The sequence below is a fragment of the Procambarus clarkii genome, chromosome 7, assembly GCF_040958095.1.
Source record: "Procambarus clarkii isolate CNS0578487 chromosome 7, FALCON_Pclarkii_2.0, whole genome shotgun sequence".
In the NCBI taxonomy this organism is placed as follows: domain Eukaryota; kingdom Metazoa; phylum Arthropoda; class Malacostraca; order Decapoda; family Cambaridae; genus Procambarus; species Procambarus clarkii.
Genome location: NC_091156.1, coordinates 10,271,933 through 10,289,774, shown reverse-complemented (window position 1 = coordinate 10,289,774; position 17,842 = coordinate 10,271,933). Strand labels below are relative to the sequence as shown.

General features: G+C 37.9%; 2 protein-coding genes across 2 annotated transcripts in view; one reads left to right on the top strand and one right to left on the bottom strand.

The window, feature by feature from the left end:
- LOC138356562 (rho guanine nucleotide exchange factor 38-like) overlaps positions 1-12,272 on the top strand; it is a 22,973-nt gene extending 10,701 nt beyond the window's left edge. Inside the window, 7 exon segments of the mRNA XM_069312764.1 lie at positions 186-377; positions 2,264-2,428; positions 2,749-2,895; positions 3,372-3,494; positions 3,743-3,914; positions 5,882-6,213; positions 6,387-12,272. Of these exon segments, the coding sequence (XP_069168865.1) occupies positions 186-377; positions 2,264-2,428; positions 2,749-2,895; positions 3,372-3,494; positions 3,743-3,914; positions 5,882-6,213; positions 6,387-6,620 (1,365 nt within the window). The 3' untranslated portion in view covers positions 6,621-12,272.
- LOC138356577 (excitatory amino acid transporter 3-like) lies at positions 7,894-17,842 on the bottom strand. Its single transcript, XM_069312775.1, has 6 exons — positions 17,813-17,842; positions 15,527-15,713; positions 14,765-14,998; positions 14,204-14,398; positions 12,640-12,774; positions 7,894-10,413 (listed from the first exon to the last, which is right to left on the bottom strand). The coding sequence occupies exons 2-6, from the start codon at positions 15,655-15,657 to the stop codon at positions 10,239-10,241; spliced, it is 870 nt and encodes a 289-aa protein (XP_069168876.1). The 5' UTR covers positions 15,658-15,713; positions 17,813-17,842; the 3' UTR covers positions 7,894-10,238.

The following is a 17,842-nucleotide window of genomic DNA, read 5'->3' as shown; positions in this document are numbered from 1 at the left end:
GTTGCCCCCATCTAATGACTGGAACAAATTAATGTATTTAATAAACAACTACAACGTCTGTATATGTAACTGCTCTTCTAAAGCTTAATATTTTCTTTGTGTAGGTGCGTGCAATGAATCATTAGCATTATTACTTGGGTTTTCTTAATGACGTTACGATGTCTTAACTGTACACATTTTCCCAGGAGGAGGAGGAGGAGGAGGAAGACACGCACGAGACTGGGGATTATGAGTCGCTGAACACACTGTTGCTGGAGGAACTACCCATCCTCACCCATTGGGCCACGGAGATGCTCACATTCGCCATACGCTCCCTCGCCGCCTCTCGCCTCTACCTTCAGGGACACCTCGCTAAGCTTTACCTCTTGCTGGCACAGGTGAGTTTGACTTAAGCTCTTCCATCCTAATGCCGAGTGTTGAATCTTCTAGTTGTAAAGTGGACTATGGTCTTAGTCAAGTTGTTTATGCGCGACCTCACGTCAGACTTCTTTGTCTAATTCTGTCCAGAAATGTATTCTAATGGTCTTTCAGTTGGTGAGGGCTTAGTTAGGGCTTTAATTAGGCTTGATTCGGTAGCTAAACAGGCATAAACATGCTAGAGTTTAATCAACTTAGGATCAACGTCGATTACGTTACGTGAACGTGAACATGTTACAAGTTACATGGACGTAGTTTGGCTAGAATTGTTCAAGAAAGTTTGTATACAATTTGCCACTGCTTTCAGATTTTAGGAGTTTGTTCTCAAAACTACTGCAATCATACAAAGTGAGCCGGCTCTTTCATATTAATAATTATGTTATTGAGGAGACTGGCTTCTTCCCGTAGCTTTAATTTTATTTATTGTTTTAGTATTATATTTTACGATTTTAAAAATACATTTCCTTCTCCCCCTCTCCCATTAAGGTAAATGTAGGCAAGTACTGTGGTGTTGTTGACTCTTGGGATCTGGGTTGCATCTGGTGATTGAGAGTAGAGTTTTACTGGGGCAGGGTTACGTCGTTTGTTGTAGAAGAAGTATGTGATTTTGGACTTGTTGGGATTTGTTTTTATCCGCCAGTCGTGTTCCCAGAGGGTTACTTTGTCTATTTCTTCCTGTGCTTTCCGTGTGAGGGCGTTAATCGTGTAGTCCGAGATCAGTGGGGTTACGTCGTCAGCGTAGCAAAGGGTCATTGATGTCCAGTATATTGGGTCAGGAATGTCGTGTATATAGAGTATGTATAGGGTTGGTGAGAGAACTGAGCCCTGGGGGACACCTGCATTTAGGTTGAAGTAACCTGACAGCTTGCTGAGGAACTTGATCTGCATCTTTCTATTTGTTAGAAAGCTGCAAAGTAGCCTCTGCATGTTGTCAGATAGTTGAAATAGAGTGCAGAGTTTGTATCGTAGGCCGTCGTGCCATACTGTGTCAAAAGCCTTTTCAACGTCCTTTGCTATGAGGGCCGTCTTGGCCCTCTGGTGCTTATTTATGGAGAGGTAGTTTGTTATTATGTTCAGTGCGTCTTGTGTTGAGCGGTGTTGTCTGAAGCCAAATTGTTTGTCTGCAATATGTCTTTGTGTTCTAGGTGATTCCTGAGTTTATGATTAATGATTTTTTCGTATACTTTCCCTAGTGTCTTTAGTAGGCTAATCGGTCTGTAGTTCTTAGGGTCTGTCGGGGATTTTGGGGGTTTTGGAATGAGGATTGCTGTGGCTTCTTTGAATGGGCTTGGGAAATATCCTGATGCTAGTGAGGCGTTGTGGACGTCTGTGAGTGCAAAGATTAGGGGGTCTGGAAGTTGCTTGAGGAGAGCTTGGCCAATGCCGGAGGCTCCTGGGGCTTTTCGTCTGGTGTTCTTGAGCATGAGTTTAACTTCTGCAGGTAGTATTGATTCTGTGAGGTCGCTTTGTAAGTTGTCTAGTGTCGTGAGGTCAATGGTAGGGTAGTGTGTGATGGCCTGAGGGTTGTGCCGGATCCATGTTTCTACTCTGTTTATGTTTTGTATTGCTGTTGGCTGTGGGGGGTGGGGATTGAAGATGTCCTGCCAGTGTTGTTTAAATATGTCTACTACTACTGAGGGATCGGTGTAGTTTTGATTGTTGTGAGTGATGTATGTAAAGACAGAAGAGGAGGGGTTACCCTTGATCCTCTTTATGAAGTTCCAGAATTGTTGTGGAGATGTTTTCCTTTGTAGTTCAGCTACGATAAAAACATACGATAAAAAGATTAGTCTCCTATAAATTTGGCTGTGAAAGATGTACCAACATGTCAATCTCCATTAATCAGGAGCCGCTGTTGGAATATATCGACCCCATTGAGGCAAGAGAGAGAGCAGAGCATCTGGTTGAGCAGCTCCGGCTCCTCCTGCCATCAGATTACCACAAGAAACACTCCTGGGATCATCACTACAGCAGAACAAACGATGCCAATACTAGAAAAAATGAGAAAGCTGTAAGTTACATTAAAATATATATTTATAATTGTTTTTACTGTTATAATATTGGGAGGTTATGCAGAAGAGCACTTTTTCCATAATGAAAATTATTCAGTCTGACACCACTATGCTGCACAACTCCAAAGTGATATGATATGGCACCAGTTGAGGGCCTCCAGACCTTTCCAGTCGATTCAGTCAAGTTCTGGGTTGAATAGCTTTTGTCCTATTGTGTCAGTTAAGGCAAGTGTTGGAGTCACTAGAACATTGGTTCAAGTCACTGCATTGCTCCAAATTATTTTTTCATAAAATATCCTTATGTGCTGATCATCTACAGAAGATGGAGTTGTCTTCCCATGTGTTGCTCTCAAAGACTCGGCTGCAGGCAAAGAAAAGTGCTCCAGAGAGCTCCTCCAGTACCTTGCTCAAGCCCTCCAGAGTCTGTAAGAGTGATCCCACGAGAGCCATGGATACGCTCCGCAAGGTAAGAAGTCACTTAACTTTCCTGACGAGAGAGTACTGATAAGATCATGGCAAATCATCTTATTCACTTAATACCTGACTGCATGTTGCTTAGAATTAAGTGTGCTAAGCCAGTATTGTCATTTAATACTTGGAAGGGATATGAGGACATAATAAGAGTCAAGATACCTGTATAATGGAAAGAAGGAACAGTACCCAACCTCTTAGACCATTGGGGATTGAATACCAACACTGTAAGAAGCAAGGCTGGTGCTCCACTGACCAGTTCTCCTCACCCCCCTCCCCCCCCCCACCCACACGTCGACCCCCACATCCCACACTGCATTCCTTGTAGATACTGACAGGGATATAAAAATACAAATCTGTTCCTTGTCACAGGTTCAAAATAAGCCATCATGACATCCAATAAATTTGGCGATCCAAAGTTTGTTTAGTTAAAATTCTTGATGTATCTAATATCTTCAATTTTTATTGCAGAAGGGAAAAGATAGAAAGAGGCTAAGTTTACCAGTGGAGTACTTGAAAGGTGTGGCCACCACCCTGCAAAGTCCGCAACACCCGGTCACCAGCACACTTCCTACATGTACGCCAGAGGTCAAGGTGTGAGCATTAGTTGACATAATTATAGAAATTGTGATTACTAGTTAGTATCTTGACCTGAAATGATTTAAACATGGGGGTTCTATTGTACAATGCTATGTGTGGCTTTGAAATAATGTACCATTTCCAAAATCTGCACAACAGTACCTTCAACTATGTATATGAAATGAGTCATTACTAATGCAATTAACAGTACTAAAATAAATAATAACAACAAATATGGGTATATCATTTCCATTTTCTTGCAGAGAAAAGATGTCGTTCTGGGCAGCTACCCGAGAAATAGCCTGTATGTAGCACAGAGGGCTCACGTAAAGACTCGGGACAATGAAGTTGCCCTGACAGCTGGTCAAGTGGTTGCTGTCCTCAAGAAAGCTGACCCGAGTGGTGATGCAAGCTGCTGGGTAATCAATGATGGAGGTGGGTTGATCAATGTGATCATCATACTAGATGGGGGTACCCGGCTGTACATGGGTCTCTTCCTCCCCACTTCCCTTTGCACCTTCCCTCTCCTTCCTTCTGGACCCTCTACTTCCCTCTAAGAAAAAGCAATATTTAGCTGTTTCAGTTCTTTGTTAAAAAGTCTATGGCAAATAAGTAACCTTTATTTGAGACTTCATAATTGCCTGGAGGGAGGGGTTTTTCAATATTTGCCCATACAGTACAGGGGAACCTCAATACTCAAACCCAATTGGTTCTTGAAGGCGGGGAGGGTACTCTATCTGTTAAAGTACTGAACAATTTTTTCCATTAAGGAATAATGTAAAATGGATTAATCAGTTCCAGACCATAAAAATAAATATATTGATGCAATAGATAAAATGAAATAAATGCAAATATTGTGTACACTTCATCTCACCATTGTCACAGCTGTCACCGATATTTATCAAGAAAACGTTGCACTTTTCCCCATTTTGCACACATTTCTTTTATTAGAGAACTAGATTTAGGCATACCCAATGCAGACATGCGGGAACTACTTTTATATTTTGCTATGCTTTTTTTTTCTTTCTTTCTCTCTTCTTTCATCTAAATCATGGTTCTAAATAATTTTCTCATTGCTTGGCTCTTACACATTTTTAGATGTGATGGTGACTTATTTACAATAAGAATATACTGTACAAGTAAACACGAGAAGGTTTAGAGAAGTCTAGTGGTGGTGTGCACTGAATGACAGCTAGTAGGAAACCGACTTGTCTAGGACACATGTTTACTTTTGAGCGCTAAACAAGTGGTCGACTATCGAACATGAACACAATTTGATTGGGGGTGAGGGAGGGATCCCTGTTAGAATACCAAGGTTCCACTGTATTTTTTAGTGTAGCATTAGGGCCAACTGGTCTATAACACTCAATGTGTTGTGTTGGAAAGTTGCAAGCCTCTGGTCTCCAACCTCAGATATAGTACAGGGTACCTGGAGGTGCTCAGGTTAATCTCTCTCCTCCCATCCTCATTGAACGCTTTTCTTTCACATCTTTCCCTTGATCCCTTCCTCTCGGAAAATGTATTATTAAGGTGGACTGTAACAGCCGAGTGAATCTCTTATTCCCTCACTTTGTCCTTCCTCTGTACCCCTCATCACCTTCTCAGAAAATATATTAAGAAATTGTGTGGGTAAATGGGGAGTAACTTTACACAGTAGGGATATGACATTCCTGATCTTATCCTGGAATAATTTGACCGTGAAAATTGCTTGGGGAAAGGGAAGGGTGGGTGTTTGCATGCTATATTTCTTAAATAATTTAACTTGGACCTAACCTGACCAGCCTATGTCCATCCCATATCAAAGACCATTTCTTCTACAAATTTGACATTAACTAAGCGTGTGGGCCTCCAACTTTTGGCATTCTCGTATACAGGTGTATAGTGTTATACACTTGTATATTTCTTTAAACTTGGAGATGTAGGCATGTTCAAATGTATGATTTCCACATACAAATACAGAAATACAGTTCATATATACAGTATCACGATCTATAGCTATGTATTTAACCAAGCATTTTTATGTTGATAATATAAAAATGCAACTATTGTTTTATGTATGTATAGACACGCATACAGCATAGCAGTAATATCTATAAAGTTGTACAAGTCAGATATGTAGGTACACCGGCATAAATGTTGGACATTTTGTATGAAGTTGGATTAGGTAACTGACTCGATAAACCATAGTGAACATCTAAGGGAGAGGCATTGGTTAAAAGTATATATGCACCCACACTATGGAGTCAATGAGTATTTAGCCCTCAACTATTAAACAGCATGCAAACCAAGAGTACCACCTTATACCTACAGTATTTACTAAAGGCAGATACTGTATAGTATATTTGTGTACTGCACAAGAGTAATTAATGCATAGGCAGATATTTAAAATTGTTTTGTTGCAGAGAATGTAGGCTTGGTGAGTGCCTCTTGTTTAAGAGAACTGGAAGGTCACAACAAGTGGAATGGAAGAACCACCACAGCAACTTGTCAAAATAATACCTTGGCCTGCACCACCCCAGAGCTTCACCTGCAGTCAACACTGCCTGTCCCACAGTCTGAAGGCATCGACTTACAATCTGCTTCGCAAGCGCTTAACCTTCCTGTGAATCAGTCCAAAGTCTCTGAACCTCTTACTACAGGCTATCAGAGTCTGGATACCAACAGCAGCAGCAATAATTTATGTAATGCTAAGGAGGAGCAAGTTTCTGGCTCCTACCCATGCAGTGACCCTCAGGTAATATACTTCATACAGTATATATAATTTTACTGTGCTACAACACTTGTGCAAGTTTTATCTCTTGCAGTGTCTGAATATCTTAAGTATTATTAATAAACAGTAAACTATAGATGGGTACATTAAGTGATTACAACTTTTTACTTCTTGACATGTATGGAATATGTTTCCAGGTGTTTGTGGCCCTCTACGACTTTGTAGGTACTGATGAAACACAGCTGAATATGCATCGTGGCCAACTAATTTGGCCAATTAGCATAAAGTTTCCAGACTGGTGGTATGTGCATGATGATAGTGGTCATGAAGGCTATGTTCCTGCAGCCTTTCTTCAGAAGTCTGATGGTGGTCTAGAAAAAACTAGCAAAATGCAAAATTCCAACATTCAGAACGTAACTACTATTCTTTGATAATGGACTAACGTAAAATATACCTGCCCACCTCAAAATGCTGTAAATCAACTAAATTGAAGTAGCCATCACACTCAAAGCAGTTGGGAAAGTGATCATGGCCGGTGAAGAAACCAACAGTAGTATAGTATATTATTGGTAGTATTGTTTAACAATACAATCTAGGTCACAGTGTGTATAAAATAAGAGCAGTAGTGGTGACAAAAGCATTGAAATTTAAGAATGAACATGTTAATGCTCCTTACTTATGATTCATACCGTACTATATCTTGGTTACATTTTAAACGTGAACAGGTAGTCCATACCTGAAAGTGGCATGAACAACATGCACTTTAAGAATACAGTAGTTCAGTGTTGCTGCATTAGTTTAACAAATGGCACAATTTAGTGTTGTACCTTCATCTTGTTGCCTCTTATCAAGACCAGCAAATGAACATGTTAATTTATTTTTTGGCCCACAATTGTGCAGCTATCATTAATAGTTGTGTAAATACCTAATATCACTATCCATAATGATTCTGGAAAACGAACAAAATTTGAATTTTAAGCAAATCCCGAACAGGCCCATACTGTTATCCAGATTTTGGAGATGCCATGGTACAGTAGTAAATGTTAAAAAAAAAAAAATTGGCTAATAAGTTATGATAGTTACACATAAAAAGAGACCATTACTGTTCTATTTGAATAGTAGACTTTAGGGTAATCTAATTCTAGTTTTATATTATAAATTTATTTACTTTTACTGCAGTTTGAGCTTAAGATACAGCTGATTAGAAAGGGGTAAATATTTTAAAATTGTGTATAGACTGCCTTTAAATTTGAATAAATTATACAGTACAACCTGTTAAGCTAAACATTTGGTGGCATCTTTCTGAAACGTGCTACAGTATATCACATTTTGAATCATTACAATCACTATGACAGACACTAACATGAACATTAAATGATATTTGGTCCATTACACTGTACTCTTGTAATTTATTGTTTTGGCTCAAGTTACCCTTATAGCTCTTTTAATAGCACTTTCTCTGTAACTAGCTGACATTGTAACTATAAGGTGTGAAGGATAGATGAAATTGTTTATGTAATAATCTAAGATGAGGTCTGATAAAGACCTTTTGTGTGCCCTCTGTAATGCTTTTTGCGCTACCGCTCACAGGATGGGTATGGGGGTCCACAATAAACTAGCTGCCTCTGGCGGCAACAATCATCAAATCACCCTTATATAAAGTCCATTTACAAAAGTAATAACTGGAAAATCACATGACACGTGTTAAGACACTGTATATTTAATGTTTGCTCAATTTGAGAAATACATTTGTTACACATTCAACAAGTTTTAAACATGTTAAAATTACTTAGTGGTTTGGCTTATCAGGTTCACATAATACAAAATTAACAATGCAGTACCTTAATTTACCTAATTATTAATGTTCAGTATCTAGGACAGTTATTTCTTCCATTTCGGGAAAGCTTTTCATTCTCTTACTGCTCAAAATCAGTAGTTTATTCAAATTTAGCCTTTAAAACAATTTTATGGTTAATAATTGTCAGTACATAAAAACTTTAGCTGAATGTATTACACAATGTTGTCATCAGGGGTGTGTATACAGGTATCAATGTTTGACCCATTGACTAATAAATATCAAATCAACAAATAGTTTATAAGAAAGTTAAATTTTTTGACAAGCACAAACATTACTTAACATATCTCAACTACCTAAGATCTATAAAAACATTTACTAGCTTCTCTCAAGTACAATACGATATGATATGAAGCAGGGTAACCTTAATTCTAAATCGGTTACTCGTATATCAAAACCCTCAATTAGCCACAAAACCATGCAGATTTATTTTCTGCTGATAAAGGGCCATTATGACTATATATTACTTCATCTCCAAGCATACAGTTTGCCCTCACTGGCTTGTCTGTGTTTCTACAGTTGTGAGGTAGCAAGCCACATTTTTTCCAGGAATTTTAATATAGCATTCTGTACAAACATCATTCCCCATAGAAACCCCTACTGGTTTATGAATTGCTTGTTCCATCACAAATACTGTACTGTACAATGAACACGTGTACAGTATGAACAAAATTAAGGAAAATTTGTCAGGCTATGCCACTGAACAGATGTGAATTCTACTGTTGAACATCAACCATTGCTTTATCTAACAAGATTAAAATCTCCATACATTACATATTAATATAGTAATGCTTTAAAAGCAATCGAGACCCAGCTTTTGGGAGAGCCATCGCTGGTTTCCAACAGACTTAAAATACGGTGGAAAAATCTTAAGTCCATTGACGTTTTTAATATTGTTAACCAATTTAAACAAAGTGTCAATCACTAACCAGTAGAGTTTTTATACAAGATGAAATCCACACTTATGACAGAAGTGTGTGTGGTGATTGCTGAAGAAAATATTGCTCATTTTCCCATAAAGCTAAACTTCATTCAAGGGTTCTCAAGAATGGCTGTGGAAACATGTGCGCCCAGGGATTATACCCCTTAAATACACATATTTGTACATATTCATCGAATATTTACATGATAAGAGTACACGTGAAACCCAAGCCATATACCCTGGCAACTTCAACACTACTAGTTAATAAGGTCATGCAGAAATTTGGTTTTATTGCTTGGTTTCACATGCCTATGTTTATAGTATCTACACATCTGAAATGAGGATGAAAGGATTTTCGCGACATCATATGCTAACACAAACACAGTAGCCGAGGCCCTACAACTTTACAACAAATATATATATAATCTCTATACCTTCCAACAAGACAATTACAAAACTGCTTATATATATATATATGCCAAGTAACATATCTAAGCAAGATATTGTCAATTGAGGTACAATAAATGCACCATTTTGTATACACTATTGTGTATCATTCTTGGCTATTTTGATAAAATTTTAGTCACTAGCGGAGAAAAGAGGATTTACTATTAAAATGTAAGTGGTAATTTGTATTTCAAGTCAACTTTCATATGCAAACAAAACTATGCTTGCAAGAAAATTTATTTAAAAAATATAAACTGCTGCAACTGAAATGAACAACAAGTAAAAACAATACCTTACTAAAAGCTGCACTGCTGATGCAATTACTGTATGTCCATATTTAAAAAAGGTCTAGCAAAATAACAATTGTACATATTTTCTTATGTAGTAACTTAAATCAATTTTCTAAAATATTACACCAATTTGTTCATCAGACAAAAATGGAAATCTGACAATGTATCAGATCAGGTATTTATGACGTCCTCAAGCAAGACCCCCTTAATCACAATACTATGCCTGGTCAAAATTGTATATATACAAATATATAGTGTATATCTCTCTTCCATGTAAAAATACACAAATTCACCTCTGGAGGACATGGAAGTATCTTTTTAAAATTTGCCAACCATGGCAAGGCATGAAGTCATTGAATACCTTTGGAACACCATTCTAAAGGAGAGTTTCATGTTGCAAAGAAGTCAGTTCCTTCCAGTCCTGCTTTGCATTCCTGGCCGAGTTGCTAGTGCCAAGGCCCTGGAGTCGTAAAGTTGAAGGGCTAGTAGACCCGGTAAAATTTATATCGAGCTGTGGGTTATATTCTACCTTTTCTCACATTTTGCTGCACTCTACGGCATCCATAGCAATTTCATTGGATGGTCGATCCACGTCACCATTAGCATTAGCATTAATGTTCATTTGCTCAAGTTCCTTCTTACTAAGTTCATATACCAGCCCAGCACCAATACTGTCGCCAAGAACGTTGATCATAGTACGGAATCGATCACTGAAACACAAAAATACAGTGTTGAATGTAATGGAACACCTCTCTATTAGAGCCCCGGTGGCTCCCTGTAACTATTTTCCCGAGATTACTCCTATCTAACAGTCAAATTAATTGCACAAGTTCATTTGGCCTACCAGGGACCAGTGCCAAAACCTGGTCACTTCACGAGGCACAGGGAGCAAATGACATTCCACCAGCAAACTAGAGAAAATCGGCAAAGCTTTACGGACAACAGGTGGGTTCTCAAGACTTTTGTGATTTAAAGTGCTAAATACTCTCCAAACCAAACAAAAACACAAAACTAGCTAAAACCAGAAAGTACCAAGTGCTGCCCAAGCGACTAAGCGCTCACTCCAGTGTCTGCCCACACATCAGTTCAGGAGCAGATAAACACTGCCAAGAACCAGTGAACATCAAAAGTAGGGAGACATGGAGCCATAAGGGCTCTGCCATAGAAAGGCATTTCATTACATTCAATGGTGGGTTTCCTGTACCTAAATACTACAGAAAATTGGAGGGACTTGACAGAGGAGGAGGAGGCAGCAGCAGGAACCAAGATGAGGCACCAACACCTGGGAAACCATGACTTGGAGGGGAGGGGGTTGGGGGGGGGGCCAACAAAGGACCGAAGATGACCCGAGACACTGAATAAATACCTGGATGCCATGACCGTGTTAGACTGCCAAACCCCCCCCCCCCTTTTCTCCCCACAAGCCAAAATATCTGCCAAAGCATATTTGAAAGACCACCGAGTGCACCATGTTTGCCATCATTGGTGACACACTGCAAGCTATCTAGTCTTTATGACATTGGACAACCCAAGAAATACAATCCTTGGAACAAGGGATGAATGAGATGATAAACCCAAACAGCATTCACCAAGGCTGAGGTGGCAGGATGCAGGAAGTGACAAATTGCTGCCACCTGACAAATGATGCACCCCCAGCATCAACAACAGACTCCTCCAGAAGCCTGCTGACTCATTCTTCACCAGAAAAGGAGAACACTGTTGAATATGAAGAAAATACCCACAGGACAAAAAAAAAAAAAAGTACACCACTGCAACAACCAGAGGCAAGAGCCACCAAAAAACACACCGAATTAACAAAAAATACCAAGAATAATCCATGGGCATCCAAGGGCCCAAATTAGGCCTCCCACAGGATGAGCCTTGGGATGGCTCTTAGCTTTAGACGCTCTTTAACTTGCCGAAAGATGCGACAAATGAGCTCTAGAGCGTTACTCTAGGCTACGCACCAGCAAATAAACTGATGTGTAACTGGACTGAGCTGAGCTCTGGGCTGCCAAGAGGCATCATTCGGGGCTTTTTGGTTTTAGCCAATTGTGGATTTTTATTTTGTTTGGAGAGCTATTTGGCATTTTATTTTAGTTTGTCTTGGGAACCCAGCAGTTGTCTGAAAACCTTTGCCGACTTTCTGGATGTTTTCCAGGTGAAATGGCAGAATGTCATTTGATCCCTGTGACTCCTGTGAAGGGGCCAGGTTTTGGTTCTGGTCCTAGGTAGGCCAAATTAACTGCTTCTTTACCACTGATGTGACAATCAGAATAAGAGATCAGAGTAACCTCAGCGAGATACCTACAGGGTGCCACCAAGTGGCTCCCCCAGAAAGTTATATTAACTACAGAACATTATAAAAGGCATAAGCAATTATTTACAAAATACTAAAATAAAGACTGAAATATTATGTATACTGTAATATTCAAGTGCATGTACTCTAATGATCCAACTAATTTTCTTCAAATGTTCTTACCATGTACCTGTTAACTTTTCAATTTTGTAAAATTATGGACATGTAAAATTTGATGGTTTGAAACAAAAATAAAATAGATTAATTTATTTTTTTTCTTTCTTTTGAAGATGCTTAATAAAATGATTTGACCTTCCCAACAACATATCTGAGCATTAAATCAAATGGAAGTTTTATGCTCCTTTGAAATAAGGATTACTTTTTCCATTTAATAGCAATTCAAAAAGTAATTTAGTGTCACTTTCAATAACCACTAAAAATATAATGATGAAAATATGACCAGATGACTATTCAAACTGGGGAAGGAATTGAAGTGACCTGGGACGGCAAGGGGAAGGAATTGAAGTGACCTGGGACTGAGAACCACTTGTCTAGAAACTCTTGGGCTCTGGTGGGGCAAGTAGAGAATTGTATAAATATTAAAATTAATGATTAGTAGTAACAATGGAACACTCACAGCAGCCAGTCAACAGCAATGATTAGAGTCATATCTTCAGCAGGGAGCCCTACAACATCAAGAACCATCACCATGGTAACCAGACCTGCTTGTGGAATACCTGCAGCACCAATAGCAGCTGCAGTAGCAGTAATACTGTTGATAAAAAAAACAATTAAAATAAGTACTAAAAGAAATGCTTTAATTAAACTTTTAATTCGCATTAAATAAAAGTATTTTTTAGTGCATGTGGGATTATATCCTGTATATAAATACTGTACTGTACATTAGTAACAAATGAATTACAAATTGGGACATGCATGCTGTGTAACAAAGATTTGTTACAGAACTCTACTTTGACATTTTGTATAGAAGCAAAATAAGCAGAATGGTATATTACTCAATGTGTGATCATTATTAAAGCATAAAACAAATTATATTGTACTATAGGCTTAATTATACAGTGGAACCTCTATTTTCGAATTTTTCGGTCCTCTAGTTCAATTTCTTTGAAAATTTGACTCTGTACTCAAAGTTTGCCTTGGTACTCGAGTTTGTTGATACACGTATGGGCTGTCCGAGCACATGGTGCTCTTCAGTTTACCAGTGTCTCCCTCCTAGTGATGACAGCACTAATTCTTTATGAAGAATGTCCTAGTTTTATGGTTTTTTGGTTTCTGAACACAAGTTTGTATTATATATCACACCATTAGTTCCAAGAAAGTCAGTGGTAAAGTTCAACCTAAGAAAATAGTTGAGAGGATGACGATAGAGGAAAAAATGAGATCATTCACAGCGAGTGTGATGTCTCGCCACAGACAAGTGCTAAAAAGTGGGGGAAAAAAAAGTTGTCTAAACAGATTCTTAGAAAGACAAGCAAGTTGTGAGCCACAACCAGGTCCTAGTGGTATGCCTGCAAAACGTAAGAAAGTATACCACAGAAATGTCATCACTGCTGTTATAATGGAAGGGGACTCCCCTTCCAAACATTAAACGTCTCATCTCACCCTCACCCTCCTCCTTTCTCCTCACCCTCATCTCCACCCTTCTTCACTCTCTTTCATATGCCAACAAGAGTTCTCAATTAAGGCAAGGTACCTATGAATATTATTCTGTATAAAATATATTTTTTAGGTAATATTTTTGGGGGTGTAGATTGGATTAATTCAACTTACATTATTTCTTATGGGAAAATTCATTTCAGTTTTCAAATTTTTGGTTTTCAAATATTCTCTGGGAACGGATTAAATTAAAAAACCGTGGTACCACTATACTCAATTCCTTCAAACAACGTTATGGTTCCCGGGTTAAGATGGGATATACGTAATGTCTAAATTGGGAACAGATGGGCCTTCACAACTGAAGGTAGAATAAATTGGGTCTTGGGTTCTAAACTTTAAATACACAGTATTTGCAGAAGAGTGGTTGTGGGGTAAAGAGGGGTTTGACAAATCTTACACCCCTAGTTTCAGTCCAACATACCTTAAATTTACTTTACAGCTTTGTTGCAAATTATATTCCATAATTTTTTGCATTTTCATGCACTGGATACCAAGTTTTAATAAAATAATTAGTACAATTTTACCTGATGGCAACAACCTGTCCAATTGTGAGAGCTATGCCTCTGACTTGTGCAATAAAAATGGCAGCGACAGCCTCATACAGAGCAGTTCCGTCCATGTTGATTGTGGCACCAATAGGAATGACGAATCGGGTAACGCGAGTATCAATATGGTTTTTTTCCTCAAGGCACTGGAAGGTCACTGGCAGGGTTCCTGAGCTGAGATGGATTTCTTCAATTAATGCTGATACAACAGTAAATACTGTTTAGTTTAAATCATTTATGGGTCCCATACCCATCCTGTGGGTGATGGTGGAATAGGTTACAAAGGTACATAATAAGACCCAAGAAGTGAACCTCTAAAATTCCTTTGGCTAAGTTAGTTACAGTCTTCAACTAGTTATGTTTTTAGTTATGCTTGTCTTCAACAAGTCTTATGTTTATAAACAATTGATTAAATAACAAACCCATCATATATTAATACAATGCTAAATTAAATTGTCTACTAAATTAATTAATATGACATTTTAAACCAAGTGTTTCTGTAAAGACATAACCTAAAACTATTACTGTTCTTAAACTGACCTGGAAGCAGTAGCAAAGGCCGTGATATAGGCCTGAGTCATGTTGGCAAGAAAACGGAATGGCAATTTGCGAGTGAATATAGTGTAGAGAGCAGGGAGGACTAGGAAACCGTGAATGAAGATACCCAGGATGACGGTGCCAAAATACATGCCAAGTTGGCCAAGCATGACACTGAAGTCCTCCATTTCAATCATCATGGAGGCCACCAGGAAGAGGATACCAACTGGGGAAATCCTGAAGTAAAAATCATAGAATCTAATCAATAATAAATAATAGTACAAATTGCTCAAGATGTTATAGGTAAAAAAAACAATGTATGGTTTCCCATTGGCAAGGACCCCCGACCCAAAGATGAGGTTGTCCATGTCATTACAAAACCAGTAAGAACCAGCAATATTTAACCAAATAAACAATTTTTGCTAGCACTGATTCTCTGGAAGCATTAATAAATTTAAAACAGAGCAATAATAGTATAGAAAAGATCATTGAAAAGTAACATTTATCATGTCAAACTGACCACAATATAATTTGCATCTATGAAGGCACTGTTAAGTGCCATTGCCTTCATCTGGATTAGCTCACCCTGGTTACACATCAGTTTAGCTTGGAAAACTCCTTACACAGCCCTGTGAATGGCCATTTAATATTATTTAAATAAACATTAAAACAGAAAACGTTATCAGCCGACATTTTACAAGCAAAACACTAGTTAAGTACAGTATACTCTCCTCTTGTATAGCAAAAGGTGCTATGTTGACTCACCAGATAAGCCAGGAGGTGATGACCATGGAAGCATCAGAGAGGGACTGGAAGAAGGCTAGGAGTGGTTTTCCTTTCGCACCCAGCGTAGACAGAGCCAGTCCCAGGAAGGTAGCGAAGCTCACCAGCCCCATAATGTTTAAAGCACGAGTGTGTTCAGACGATATATCCCACTCAGACTTGGGGGGCACTGTCAACATGGAGAACATTTACCCTTACTATAAACTTTCTTTTATGGTAACCATACAAAAGTATGATATGATGAAGTTTTCAATGAATGTATGTGTGCGTGTATGTGTAACATTACAATCTAAAGGTTAAAATAATTATTTTAAATGGGAATATATATCAATTTTGATTGACAACTTTAGTAATACATTAAAGTATAGTCATTGTGTGTGTGCATGCACATTTGTGTATTTCATTGTATATTCTGTATACACAATAGCCAAAAATGATTTCCCCTGGCAGTACCAGAATCTGATTTACATATACAGTATCTAATAAACTTTGATACAGCCCAGCAGCTGATGTTCTATGAGTGTACAGTATCTAATGCTACAAGTACATTTCAACTAAATGTTTACTTCCCTAAAAATTAAGCAAAATATTTATTGTAATATATTAAAGCTAAAAAATAGGTAAATACATACGAAAATTATAAAGTAAGAGCTGAAATCTTCCAACTCTAGCCATACCACTTCCAGCCTAAGTAAAATTGTGTGTGCTTATGGTAAAGAAATTTTTTTTACAGAATACAATTTTTGTTCACTTACAATGTATATATAGTAGTTTATGTTGTGTTTTAATGACTTCCTAATTATAATTTAAAAAATACCTGGCTGTTTGCCATTGCATACTATGCAAAGAATATATATACCTGCTTATTTTGATAGATTTTTTTATTTTATTACTAATGTAATTACAGATACACCTCTAGATCAATCATTACAGATGTAACAAGGACGAAGCTAAAATGCATGGGCAAACAAGTACAATTTTGTTCATGTTACTTTTATAAAGTTACTGTTGTGGCCAATCTGTTCAATCCATGATGATCCTGGCAATATATCTCCACAAATTTAGCATTACAACAACTAGTAGCATCCTGCAGCAAAATGCATTGCAAGGGTCGGCAGGGCACGAGTGAGGGGAAGGAGGACAGAATTTTGACATGGCAACGTTAACATGCTTACTATAATAATATTTATTTACAAGAATGTGTGTACAAAGAACATAAGAGTAATGCAAAATTGTAGGGACAGGAGTTGCACATACTAATACTAATGAAGCCACCATTATGCAAAGCATTTCAGGCAAGACAATTTAAACTGCGTGATGAAGGGGGGGGGGGGTAAAATACTTAAAACTAAAGGAGAAGGAGGAAGAACTAGTTATTTAGTGAAACTAACAGTTTTACTGGTTATTGGAGAGCTTTTGCTATACATTACACACTAATCTGAAGAATGGGACACAGCCAAAGAAAAAGATGGGTAGAGCTTGACAGTCACTGGGAATCATGCTTGTCGGGTAATAAATAATGAAGCAGTGATGATTCAATCATAATTTTTGTTCTAATAGGTTGTGCATTTTTAAATCCGCTTTTCATTTCAACACAAAGGAGCCTGCTATGAAATTGCAGGTAAAGTTGAAGTAAACAAAGAATTTCAGTTGGAAAGTTGGAACGTGATAAAATAAGCCAAGAATAAAATCTGAAGAAAACTTAGTCAGGAGACTACATTTCCTAACAAGTATATAAATAAGTGCTTTGGTGTTTCGTCAATACTCAGGAAGTACACGAGTTTGTTTCTACATTTAATAGCCTAATTAAGCGTTAATCTAAAATTAAACCATTGCTACAATTGGATTATTATAGCTTGTGCATGTGAAGAAAATTTGTGCAGTGCAAATAAAAGATTATATAGTGAAGTCCTTAAGTGGAGTTGCAGCTTACATTTCAAGAAGTGTCATAGGCCCCCACCAGGCATGTGCCAACGTTGTATTTTACCGAGATGTGTGGCGCCATCCCGCGGTGCAACACAAGAGGAGAGAACCCAAGTAGGCATCTTACAATCACAAGCAGCCTTCCACATAATAAATCTACCATTTATCATGAAACTAAGCTACAAAAAAGGTAGGATTTTGTAACCTAGGCTATAACCATTACCAACAATTTTTGTTGTTTCTTTTTCACTACATATGGTAGAAATTTGTTTAAGAGAGCGTGACAATACATACATCAGGCATAAATACAGATTTGAACATGTATATGCATATATATATACTTACGATCATCCTCCGTCAAGTTGTATGAAAGAA